The sequence below is a fragment of the Chlorocebus sabaeus genome, chromosome 6 (genome assembly GCF_047675955.1).
Source record: "Chlorocebus sabaeus isolate Y175 chromosome 6, mChlSab1.0.hap1, whole genome shotgun sequence".
NCBI lineage: Eukaryota > Metazoa > Chordata > Mammalia > Primates > Cercopithecidae > Chlorocebus > Chlorocebus sabaeus.
The window spans coordinates 13,374,093-13,386,333 of NC_132909.1; the positions used below are offsets into that span (position 1 = coordinate 13,374,093).

A 12,241-nucleotide genomic window follows, 5' to 3' on the forward strand; every position below is an offset into this window, starting at 1 on the left:
GAGAGGATGTGGAGAAATAGGAACACTTTTATACTGTTGGTGGGACTGTAAACTAGTTCAACCATTGTGGAAGACAGTGTGGCAATTCCTCAAGGATCTAGAACTAGAAATACCATTTGACCCAGCCATCCCATTACTGGGGATATACCCAAAGGGTTGTAAATCATGCTGCTATAAAGACACATGCACATGTATGTTTATTGCAGCACTATTCACAATAGCAAAGACTTGGAACCAACCCAAATGTCCATCAATGACAGACTGGATTAAGAAAATGTGGCACATACACACCACGGAATACTATGCAGCCATAAAAAAGGATGAGTTCTTGTCCTTTGTAGGGACATGGATGCAGCTGGAAGCCATCATTCTCAGCAAACTATTGCAAGAACAGAAAACCAAACACCACATGTTCTCACTCATAGGTGGGAATTGAACAATGAGATCACTTGGACACAGGAAGGGGAACATCACACACTGGGGCCTGTTGTGGCGTGGGGGAAGGGGGGAGGGATAGCATTAGGAGATATAACTAGTGTAAATGTTAATGAGTGCGGCACACCAACATGGCACATGTATATATATGTAACAAACCTGCATGTTGTGCACATGTACCCTAGAACATAAAGTATAATTAAAAAAAAAAAAGAAAAAACCCCACAAAAATTAGCCGGGTGTGGAGGTGCACGCCTGTAGTCCCAGCTACTAGGCAGGCTGAGGCAGGAGAATCACTTGAGCCTGGGAGGTGGAGATTGCAGGAAGCTGAAATCACGCCACTGTACTCCAGCCTGGGCAACAGAGCAAGACTCCATCTAAAAAAGAAAAAAAAAGGAAGAGAATTCAGGAAGTATTTGTTAAATAAATTAATGGATGGATATATGATACATGGATTAATGATAGTTCCCTCAGCTGGTTGGTTCTGTTAAATCTTCTGGGTCTGGGTCTATATACTCTCAAAGACCAACAGCTTGTCTTGCTCATAGAGTTTTTTTAAAAGTAACTTTTATATATGGAACCTTTACTATGTTCTCCAAGTTTCAGCTCAGATGTCCACTCCTCCAGGAAGCCCTCCCTGCCCCTTCTCCCAAGACCACGTCGAACTCCTCCTGGAGTTCCCCCAGTCCTGCTCAGTCTGTGATTCCTGCCGGTCTGACTCCAGAGCTTTTGTTTATGACTGCGATCTATATCACAAGCATGATTCCAGCTCATTTAATATTTATTGGCTGCTTATAATGAACTTGGCACTGGGCCTGATTATTAAGCTCTCAGAAACAAGGAGCTGGTCATTGTTGTTTTTTTCTTATCATTGCTATTGACCATCGTAATCTCAGTTCCCGGTCTCCAGGGTTCCTGGACTTTCCGCTCTCCACGCTGGGCAGGGAAGGAAAGTCAGCCCTGGGGGTGGAGGGCAGAGGTGGGGTCAAAGTTACTTCCCTGCCACCACCCCTGTCTGTCGCAGGAGCGGCAGTCACTACAGTGTGTGTGACTTTGTAGCAGTAGGGGAGAGGAGAGAAGGTAGGTGGAGGGGCTGCAGCTGGAGTGAGGACTGTGTCTGTGTGTGCAAGCCGGGACAACAGACGACCTGGCACACTGAAGTCAGGTGCTGGGACCCATGGGGCCTGCTGACTTATGGGGACACCACTGGATGGGAATCCTACTCTCAGGTGAGTGCCCTGCTTCCTTCAGATGGGGGTGGAGGGGGGTTGTATGCATCTATTTGTCAGTGGGGGGTGTGTATGTGCGTGTGCATGTGCGCGCACGCACTCGAGGAAAGAGATGGAGGCAGAGAAAAAAAATGGAGACACAGAGACAGAGACAGAAATAAAGATAGATACAGATATAAAGATAGGGCCGGGCATGGTGGCTCACATCTGTTAATCCCAGCACTTTGAGAGGCTGAGGTGGGCAGATCACTTGAGGCCAGGAGTTTGAGACCAGCCTGGACAACATGGCAAAACCCTGTCTCTACTAAAAATACAAAAATTAGCTGGGTGTGGTCGCAGGCGCCTATAGTCCCAGCTATTTGGGGGGCTGAGGTAGGAGAATCACTTGAACCTTGAAGTCGGCAGTGGAGGCTGCAGTGAACTGAGATCACACTACAGCACCCCAGTCTGAGTGACACAGCAAGACCCTGTCTCAAAAAAGAAAAGAAAAGAAAGAAAGAAAGAAAGAAAAAAAGAAAGATAGAAAGATAGAAATAAAGACAGATACAAAAGAGATTGACAGAAGGAGACATAAACAGAGACCAGAGACAAAGAGAGAGACAAAGATATATGTATATTTGTCAGTGGTGTGTGTGTGTGCGCGTGTGTGTGTGTACACACTTGAGGAAGGAGACAGAGGCAGAGAGAGAAACAGACACAGAGACGGAAACAATACAGATGCAAGAGACTGACAGAAGGAGACATAAACAGAGACTAGAGACAAGAGAGAAAGACAAAAGTGTGTGTGTGTGTGTGTGTGTGTGTGTACAGAGAAAGAGAGAGAGAGAGAAAGATGGAGTCAGAGCCACAGAACCAGAGACCCAGGGAGAAAGAGAGAGAGAGAGGGAAATACAGGAAGAAGAGATACACAGAGAGACAGAGACAAAAGGTAAAAAAATAACCTTAGAAATGATACCAGTGGGGGCCAGGCGCAGTGGCTCATGACTGTAATGCCAGCACTTCGGGGGGCCGAGGCAGGTGGATCACATGGTCAGGAGTTCAAGAACAGCCTGGCCAAGATGGTGAAACACTGTCTCTACTAAATACAAAAATTAACTGGGTGTGGTGGTGGGCACCTGTAATCCCAGCTACTTGGGTGGGTGAGGCAGATAATTGCTTGAACCCGGGAGGCAGAAGTTGCAATGAGCCGAGATTGTGCCATTACACTCCAGCCTGGGTGAGAGTAAGAGTCTGTCAAAAAAAAAAAAAAAAAAAAGAAAGGGAAAGAAAGAAAGAAAGAGAGAGAGAGGGAAAGAAAGAGAGAGAGACAGAAAGAAAGAAAAGAAAAGAAAAGAAAAGAAAAGACCAGTGGGAAAAACAGGGAGGGGCAGAGAGAGATGGAGACAGAGAACAAAGAGACAGGGAGAGAACTGTGTAAAGACACAGACAGAAATAGATTCAGAGACATGGGGAGAGAGGGAGTATCATGGAGATTCAGACAAGCAGATGAGAGATAGGCGGAGGGAGGCTGTGCCAGCCCTGGGCGGCCAGCTCCACGGATCAGGATGGGGATGAATGTGAAATTTCTGCCAAAAAAGCATCTGAGACAAAAGGAAGAAACTAGAATATTTTGACAAAAAAAAGTATTTTGGAAGTGAAGACATGATTTTGCAACAGGTCGTGTGCAGAGGTGAGGGCTCAGCCCAGCCTTGCTGTGTGTCTCTGAGACCAGCTTCTCCTTCTCTGGGCCGGCGCTTCCTGGCTGACCCTGGAAGGGTGCAGGGACTCCATAGTCCTGGGAGGCTGAGAGTTATCAGCCGCATCCACGGGTGTCTCTGTGAGTGTTGCCTCTTCCTGGTGGGACAAAGGCAGGGCAATGTGAGAAGAAAGCCAGAGGGAAGGGGCCACGGCAGGCTTTCCACAGAGGGAGGCTTCCTGTCTCGGGTGGATATGATGAGGCCCCTATCAATGCTTTCGCTCACATCATTTCACTTATCCTTATGACAGTTAAGTGAGGCTGGAACTGTTACTACCTCCATTTTTCAAATGGGGAAACTGGGGCTCAGATAGGGGATATCACTTGCCCAAATAAATGGCAAAAATGAGATTCAAACCCAGGTGGTCAGGCTCTGAGGCTGTGGGCCTAACCTCTAATAGCATTTGAGGTAGAGAAACCACAGACACGAGAACCCGTCATCAAGACTACCATCAGCGTCATCATTGTTGCCATCATGGTGGCTGAATATTTGCTGTGAACTCTGTTAAGCATGTCACATTTGATAATCTCACTCAGACTTCACAACCACCAGATAAGCTGAGTTCTACTATTATCTCCATTTTTCAGTTGAAGAAACTAAGCCACACAAAGAGAAAGTCCCTTACCCATGATAGTAGGGCTAGTAAGTGACAGAGCTCATATTTGTTCCTAAGAGCTCATGCCCTTATTCACTGACTGGGCAGAGAATGGGGCAGTGTTAGGGCCACATTGGGGCCCTTTTGAGAGGGGCAGAGGGTCTGCGTTAATGGGGCTCATGGGAGAGATGAGGTCAGTTGCATGTGAGCACAGCTGCTGGGGTTGGGCCCCAGCAAAGTCTCGTGGTTTTTTTTTTTGGTTTGTTTGTTTATTTGTTTTTGTTTTGAGACAAAGTCTAGCTCTGTCACCCAGGCTGGAGTGCAATGGCACTATCTCGGCTCACCACCACCTCTGCCTCCTGGGTTCAAGAGATTCTCATGCCTCAGCCTCCCAAGTAGCTGGGTTTACAGGTGCTTGTCACCACACCCGGCTAGTTTTTGGTGTTTTTTGTTTTTTGTTTTTTGTAGAGACGGGGTTTCACCACGTTGACCAGGGTGATCTCAAACTCTTGACCTCAAGTGATCTGCTTGTCTCAACCTCCCAAAGGGCTGGGATTACAAGCATGAGCCACTGTGCCAGGTCCCATAGTCTTGCAGCCTCTGTAGTGGTGTGCAGAATGATCAAATGGAAAACTGGGAACTCATTTTGTGTGTGTGTGTGTGTGTATTTTTTTAAAGACAGGATCTTGCTCTGTCACCCAGGCTGGAGTGCAGTGGTGCAATCACAGCTCACTGCAGCCTCAAACACCCAGGCTCAAGTGATCCTCCCATTTCAGACTGTAGCTGGGACTACAGATGTACGCCAACACCCCCAGCTAATTAAAAAAAATTTTTAGTACAGACAAAGCTTCACTATGTTGCCCAGGCTGGTCTCAAATTCCTTAGCTCAAGTGATCGTCCCACTTCAGCCTCCCAAAGTACTGAGATAACAGGCATGAGCCACCATACCCCGCCAAAAACTGGGAACTTCTGCTATCTTCTTGTTCTTTCCTCCCCATGCAAGTGAAATCTTGCCTAGGGGCACATCAGAGGAAGTACCAAAAGTCAATATTTTTCACCAAGATCACAATAGAAGTACCTGTTAATCAAGGGCTGGCTCTGTGACCATCTCTGGGCTGACAGGAGGAATTACAGTGTTGAGAGCACAGTCTTCAGGGCCTGGCAGGCCAGGTTTTTAGCTTCTGCCATTGACAATACCATCTTGGTGAGTGACATCACTTCTCTGAGCATCGGTTTTCCTCTGTGTGGAATACAGGGACCATCATGTGTCTCCAGGAGAGGGCACATCATTGGAGAGGACACAGTGACTATCAGGGGGCCCAATTAAAGTTTGCCAATATTCATTACCACCCCCACAACAACCCTAGGAAGCAGGTGATAGTACGCCCATTTTACAGTTGAGATTGAGGCTCAGAGAGGACAAAAACATGCTGCAGGTGGGCACAGTGGCTCATGTCTGTAATTCCAGCACTTTGGGAGGCCGAGGCAGGCAGATCACATGAGGTCAAGAGTTTGAGACCAGTCTGGCCAACATGGCGAAACCCCATCTCTACTAAAAATACAAAAATTAGCTGGGCGTGGTGGCCTGTGCCTGTAGTCCCAGCTACTTAGGAGGCTGAGGCTGGAGAATCACTTGAACCCCGGAGGCAGAGGTTGCAGTGAGCTGAGATTGTGCCACTGCATGCCAGCCTGGGCAACAGAGCCAGACTGCCTCAGAAAACAAAAACACACACACAAACAAAAACCAACCAACCAACCAAACAAACAAAAAACATGCTGCAGGTCACATAGCTGATAAGTAATGAGTAGGACTCAGGTCTCCATGGGTGGAATGCCAGCCCTATGACCTCAGAGCTCCCTGTGCTTCTGAAGACCCTAGCCAGGCACCCCCCAACACACCTCTCCCTCCCTGAATGCCTCCTCTCTCCCCTTCTAGCCTCACTTTGGACCCTATGGAGTCCTCCAGCTGCAGCCCAGCTCACCCTCGATGCCAACCCACTTGATGCCACCCAAAGTGAGGATGTTGTTCTGTCTGTGTTTGGGACCTCCAGGACACCCCAGATTCATGGCAGATCCAGAGGTGGGAGCCAGAAAACAAGATGGTCATGCTGATCTCTGCCTCCGTGGAGATCCCCCATCCAGGCCTCACACCCAAAGTCCCAAGAGGACGAATCTGATTGGCTCAGCCAGAGTCTGGCAACAACTGGTCCAGTCATCTGTGCCAGGGGTCGGGGTAAAGAGGGAGGGCTGTGACTGTCATGGCTGGGGTGGGCAAAGTTGGCTAAAAAGTGGGTGGGGCGGCTGGGTGCAGTTCCTTACGCCTGTCATTTCCAGCACTTTGGGAGGCTGAGATGGGTGGATTACTTGAGCCCAGGAGTTCGAGACCCACCTGGGCAACATAGGGAGACCCCATGTCTACAAAAGAAAAAAAAAAAATTCACCAGGTATGGTAGTGTACACCTGTAGTCCCAGCTATTTGGGAAGCTGAGGTGGGAGGATCGCTTGAGTCCATGAGGTCAAGGTGTGATTGCACCATTGCACTCCAGCCTGGGTGACAGAGCGAAACCCTATATCGATAAAGAAAAAGAGTGGGTAGGGGGCCCTTGCTGGCACCTGTGTTGTAATCTTGATTGTCATTGCAGCTGACATTGATTTACCCCTGGTCAGGTCCCAGACCCTTTGCTTCACTTGCACAATCACTTTCAATGGGACTTGGAGAAGGGAAGTAACTTGCCCAAGATGATGCCTAGAATGAGCAGTAGATCCAGCATTCAAGCCCAGGCATCCAACTCCAGAGTGTCTTCCGGCAATTCCAGTCTAGTCCTGTTTCTCTGGGTCCCCCTGTGACTACGTCTTATTTGTTCTTCCTCTACCTGTGTCTCTGCCTATGTCTCCCTCGCTTGCTTTCAGAGCTGGCCAAGCCTACCATTGCAGTCAGCTCAGGCACTGCCATAGAGCAGAAGGATATGGTGACCTTCTACTGCAACACCAAGGACGTCAACATTACCATCCACTGGGTTTCCAACAACCTCTCCGTCGTGTTCAATGAGCGCATGCAGCTGTCCAAGGATGGCAAGAACCTCACCATCCTCATTGTCCAGCGGGAGGACTCGGGGACTTACCAATGTGAAGCTCAAGATGCCCTTCTGCGCCAGAGCAGCGACCCCATCTTCCTGGACGTGAAGTGTGAGTCCCTTTCCATTCTCTCCAACCCCTCACCGACACTCACTTCCTTAGTGCCTCTTTCAGTCTCACAGCTTGAAATACCATCCAGATGTGGACTTGTCTACCTTTGAACTTCAGGTGTATAACTGTTTGACATCTCTACTTGGATTCTACTGGAAACCTCCAACTTAATGTGTCTAAAATTGAGCTCCCAAACCTCAGACGTTTGATCCAAAACCTTGCCTGGATAGGGGTGAGCGAAGAGCATTGGCAGGCTCACTTTATTTATTTATTTATTCATTCATTCATTCATTCTTTCATTTTATTTGAGACAAGATCTCACTCTGTTGTCCAGGCTGGAGTGCAGTGGTGCAATCATAGCTCAATGCAGCCTCGACCTCCTGGGCTCAAGTGATCCTCCTGCCTCAGTCTTCCAAGTAGCTGGGACTACAGGCATGAGCCATTGCACTTGGCTAATTTTTAAATTTTTTGTAGAGATGGGATCTTGATATGTTGCCCTGATTGGTCTTAAACTCCTTGCTCCAATCAATCCTCTTGCCTCAGCCTCCCAAAATACAACTCATATATAACACGTACACATACCGTGCAATACCACAGACATACAACACACACTCACACAAAACATAACAGGTGTGAGCTACCTTAACCATTCAGCTGGCATACTTTAGACGTGTCTTTCAACCTTGCTTTACTCAGGGATGAGGCTGACATTTCATCTCTATCTGACTACTGCACCTCGTTTGTAATTGATCTAGCCTTTGAGTGGGGAAGAGGGAAATAAAGTATTTATTGATCCGTTAAAGACCTCCATAAGAGACCTGTTGCTGATGCTATTGTTACTGCTGTAATTGTTCCTGTCCTCTCAGATGGTCCTGATCCTGTTGAAATCAAATTGACGTCTGGTGTTGCCAGTGGGGAGGTGGTTGAGGTGATGGAGGGCTCCGACGTGACCTTCTTGGCGGAAACAAAGTCTCACCCACCCTCTGCCTATACCTGGTTTCTCCTTGACTCCATTCTGTCTCACACCATGAGCACATTCACCATCCATGCTGTGTCCAGAGAACATGAGGGCCTGTACAAGTGCTTGGTGTCCAACAGTGCCACCCACCTGTCCCGCCTGGGTACTCTGAAGGTTCAAGTCCTCGGTAAGTCTCCTTTCCTGGTTCCTCTCCTTTGTTCTTCTGAGAGTCAGATGCTGGCCATGTCAGAAGGAACCAAGAGTTCTTAATCCGGGGCCTTTGGATACCGTGTGAGGGAGAAATCCCTGCATGACATTGAGTTGCATGCAAAATGTTTGCGCTGTGTTCTAGAGGAAGGGTCCAGGATGGTCATCAGATTTTTGAAGGGATCTTGCAACTCTAAAAAAAAACCTTAAGAGGCTGGCCACGGTGGCTCATGCCTGTAATCCCAGCACTTTGGGAGGCCGAGGCGGGCAGATCATGAGGTCAGGAGATTGAGATCACCCTGGCTAACACGGTGAAACCCCGTCTCTACTAAAAATACAAAAAATTAGCTGGGTGTGGTGGCGGGCACCTGTAGTCCCAGCTACTTGGCAGGCTGAGGCAGGAGGATGGCGTGAACCCGGGAGGCGGAGCTTGCAGTGAGCTGAGATCGGGAAGGCTGCACTTCAGCCTGGGCGACAGAGCAAGACTGTCTAAAAAACAAAAAAATCTTAAGAGCCACTGAGCTGCATCAATACCCCAGAGTCTGAGGAGGACCCAGGGGGATATCCAATGCAGCTGGTGACTGAGCAGGGCTCCGACCGCAGGGAAGGCTGGGCACACTGGCTCCTTTGCCTGGCCTGGCACATCCTGCAGGAGACCCTGGTGGCTCTCTAGGGGGTGCCCATGATTTGATTCTCTGAAGATGGGGGAAGGTTAACTGTCTACATTTAAAAACACTAACACAACACTCACATACTCCATACACACACAGATAATAACCCCACATGCACAGCACACTCACGCACATGTACAATACACACAGTAAACACAACTCATATGTAACACATACACATACTGTGCAATACCACAGACATACAACACACACTCACACAAAACATACACACATGACCGGGCGCGGTGGCTCAAGCCTGTAATCCCAGCACTTTGGGAGGTCGAGACGGGCGGATCACGAGGTCAGGAGATCGAGACCATCCTGGCTAACACGGTGAAACCCCGTCTCTACTAAAAAATACAAAAAACTAGCTGGGCAAGGTGGTGGGCGCCTGTAGTCCCAGCTACTCGGGAGGCTGAGGCAGGAGAATGGCGTAAACCCGGGAGGCGGAGCTTGCAGTGAGTTGAGATCCGGCCACTGCACTCCAGCCTGGGCGACAGAGCGAGACTCTGTCTTAAAAAAACAAAAACAAAAACAAAAACATACACACATATAGCATGCACACAACAGAGGTGTACAACTCACTCATCACAAAGTATATAACACATCAGACATACAACACATACACACAAACCCACAACACATACAAATCCACAGCACATACACACAAACCCACAGCACACACATCCACACAACATATGCATACAAATCCATAACACATACACACAAACTCACAACACACACGCAAAATGGTCACACATACAACACGTATACAACACATATGACATGAAAAACACAGACACACATATCTCACATACATCTACACAACAAACAAGATCACATATACATGACACACTCACATAAAATATATATACACCTAATATGCACTAATGGACACACACAACATATATCATTGACATTCAGCAACCACTAAACATTACAGCCATTCAACATCAGACACTCAAGATGGACAACATGGAAAACACACCACATACCATACAGTCAACACCCTCAACACATATGTACAATAGACACACAATGCACACACAAAATACATACACACACCACATGTAGCACATACTCAGAGCATATGCACACATCACACAACACACATAACACAAACAATACCATAGACACAGAACACACAATCATATACAAAAAAATACACATAACATATACTCACGTACAAAGTGTACATGTGTACCACACACATACTTCATATTCAACACATACACCCAACACACACAAGAAATGCAAAACACACGCACACCACACACTCTCTGTATACACAAAACTCATTACATATTCACATGAAAAAATCACACAACACACATTTATCCACAAAAGACATACATGTACCCCGCACACCAGTCATATGCAAATCATATACACATACACACCACCCACAACACACACACACACACACACACACACGCACACACTCCTGAAAAAACTTGTGGGCCCCACAAGGGCAGGAGATGGGGGAAATCTCCCTGAACCTGACCCTGTATCTCCACGTGTTTCCAGAAAAACTGACCATGCCAAGAGTCGTGCCTTCAAGCCTGAACCTTGTAGAGAACGCCAGGTCCGTGAACCTGACCTGCCAAACCGTCAATGAGAATGTGAATGTCCAGTGGTTCCTGAGTGGCCAGCCCCTCCTGCCCAGTGAGCACCTGCAGCTGTCAGCTGGCAACAGGACCCTGATCATCCACGGCCTCCAGCGGAATGACACGGGGCCCTATGCCTGTGAGGTCTGGAACTGGGGCAGCCAGGCCCGGAGTGAGCCCCTTGAGCTGACCATCAACTGTGAGTCAGCTGGGGCCTGGACCTTCCCCTTCTCCCTGCTTCCCTCCTTCTCTTCCTTCCAGTCATTCATGCTATGATTATTGAGCTCCTGCTCTGTGCCAGGCATGAATCTGGGCACTGGACAAGGCCAAGTGCCTGCCCTCGGGGGGCTTATGTTCTAGTGGAGAAACCAGACCATAAACAGAGAAGCAGGTGATAAGGCTTAGGGACACCACCAGATTTAAGCTTTCCCAGGGTCTTACTGGCCCTTGTCTACGGGGAGGCAAACATAGAAGCCGGGGAGAGGGGGAGTAAGAGGAGCTGTATTTGTCTGGATCCTTGGAGAAGCAGACCCCAAGGTGGGATTAATGGGATTATTCATGCAAGGGTTTTATTAGGGGAAATGCTCCTGTGAGGATAACTAGGGAGGCAGCTGCAGGAAGGTTGGGGAGAGCCATCAGACTGAGAGACTGAGATGCGAGTGTGACCCTGAGTGACAGGGAGAGGGACAGAGACTTGAATAGAAGCACCTGGATAACCATGCAGTTGAAGGAACACCCATCAAGGCTGTTGGGACCTCCCATGTCTCCCAGGAAGGGGCCTGCCTTAGTTTCCTGGATGCACTCAGGTACTGGCAGGGTGCAGCCTGTGGGAGGGCTGGGAGTAGATTTGGGGGCACAGCAAATGGGCCCTTGGTCAATTACATTTCTGCTGTTGGAGGTCTTTGAAGAGCTTCTCCTGGTGGCCACAATTGTGCAGTGAGAAATGATAGGGCTGGACCAGAATGGCAACTGTCGGGTGTTGAGAAGTGGTTGCACTGTGGATGTATTTTGAATATGCTGCTGACTGATATTAGGTGAAAGAGAAAGAAAGGAGTCAAGAATGACTCTAAGGATTATTGCCTGAGCCACTGAAAGGATGTAGGAGTCATGAACCAAGATGGAGAAGATTGGGAGAGAAGAGGTTTCTGCTGGGAGAGAAAGGAGGGGTGCACTTTTGTACATGCGAAGTAGCAGGGAACACAGAGGTAGGGGTTAAGTACATGTCTTTGCTCCTCTTTACACTTCTCGGTTGCTCTCTCCTCTTTCCTTCTCAATTCAGTTGTTAAACCAAAAATATATATTTTGTGCTCTCTCTGTGGTAAGCAACATGTTGAGCATTTGATACTTGCCGTGATTTTCAGCTTCCACAGCCTGCTGGGGATGGGGAGGTCACTAAGTAGGCAAATAAAACACAGCATGATAAATGGGAACTTGGGGACAAAGGGAGGGTATGGGGAGCCCAAAGGAAGCCTCCATCTGGGGCATGTTGCAAAGGGTCATCATGAATGGGGATGTCCACCGTGAGAGCTGAAGGATGAGTAGGAGTAGGCTTGTTAGAGCAGAGGCAGGGAAGAGCATTCCAGGCAGAGGGAAGAGAGTGTGCGACGGCTTTGAGGC

The 12,241-nt window shown here is 48.3% G+C and overlaps 1 protein-coding gene across 11 annotated transcripts in view; it reads left to right on the top strand.

Annotated features, from left to right (window-relative positions):
• The window catches only part of CEACAM20 (CEA cell adhesion molecule 20), an 82,416-nt gene that overhangs the window by 55,518 nt on the left and 14,657 nt on the right, over positions 1-12,241 (top strand). For 5 of the 11 annotated variants that reach the window (XM_037991800.2, XM_037991795.2, XM_037991798.2 and 2 more), the window contains 4 exons: positions 5,932-6,075; positions 6,906-7,181; positions 8,048-8,326; positions 10,545-10,823. In XM_037991800.2, the coding sequence (XP_037847728.2) occupies positions 6,962-7,181; positions 8,048-8,326; positions 10,545-10,823 (778 nt within the window). In that variant the 5' untranslated portion in view covers positions 5,932-6,075; positions 6,906-6,961. Of the gene's footprint in view, positions 1-1,513; positions 1,665-1,826; positions 3,481-5,931; positions 6,076-6,905; positions 7,182-8,047; positions 8,327-10,544; positions 10,824-12,241 lie in introns of those variants that run through there. The other 6 variants (XM_007997118.3, XM_007997120.3, XM_007997114.3 and 3 more) reach the window with 4 other exon arrangements.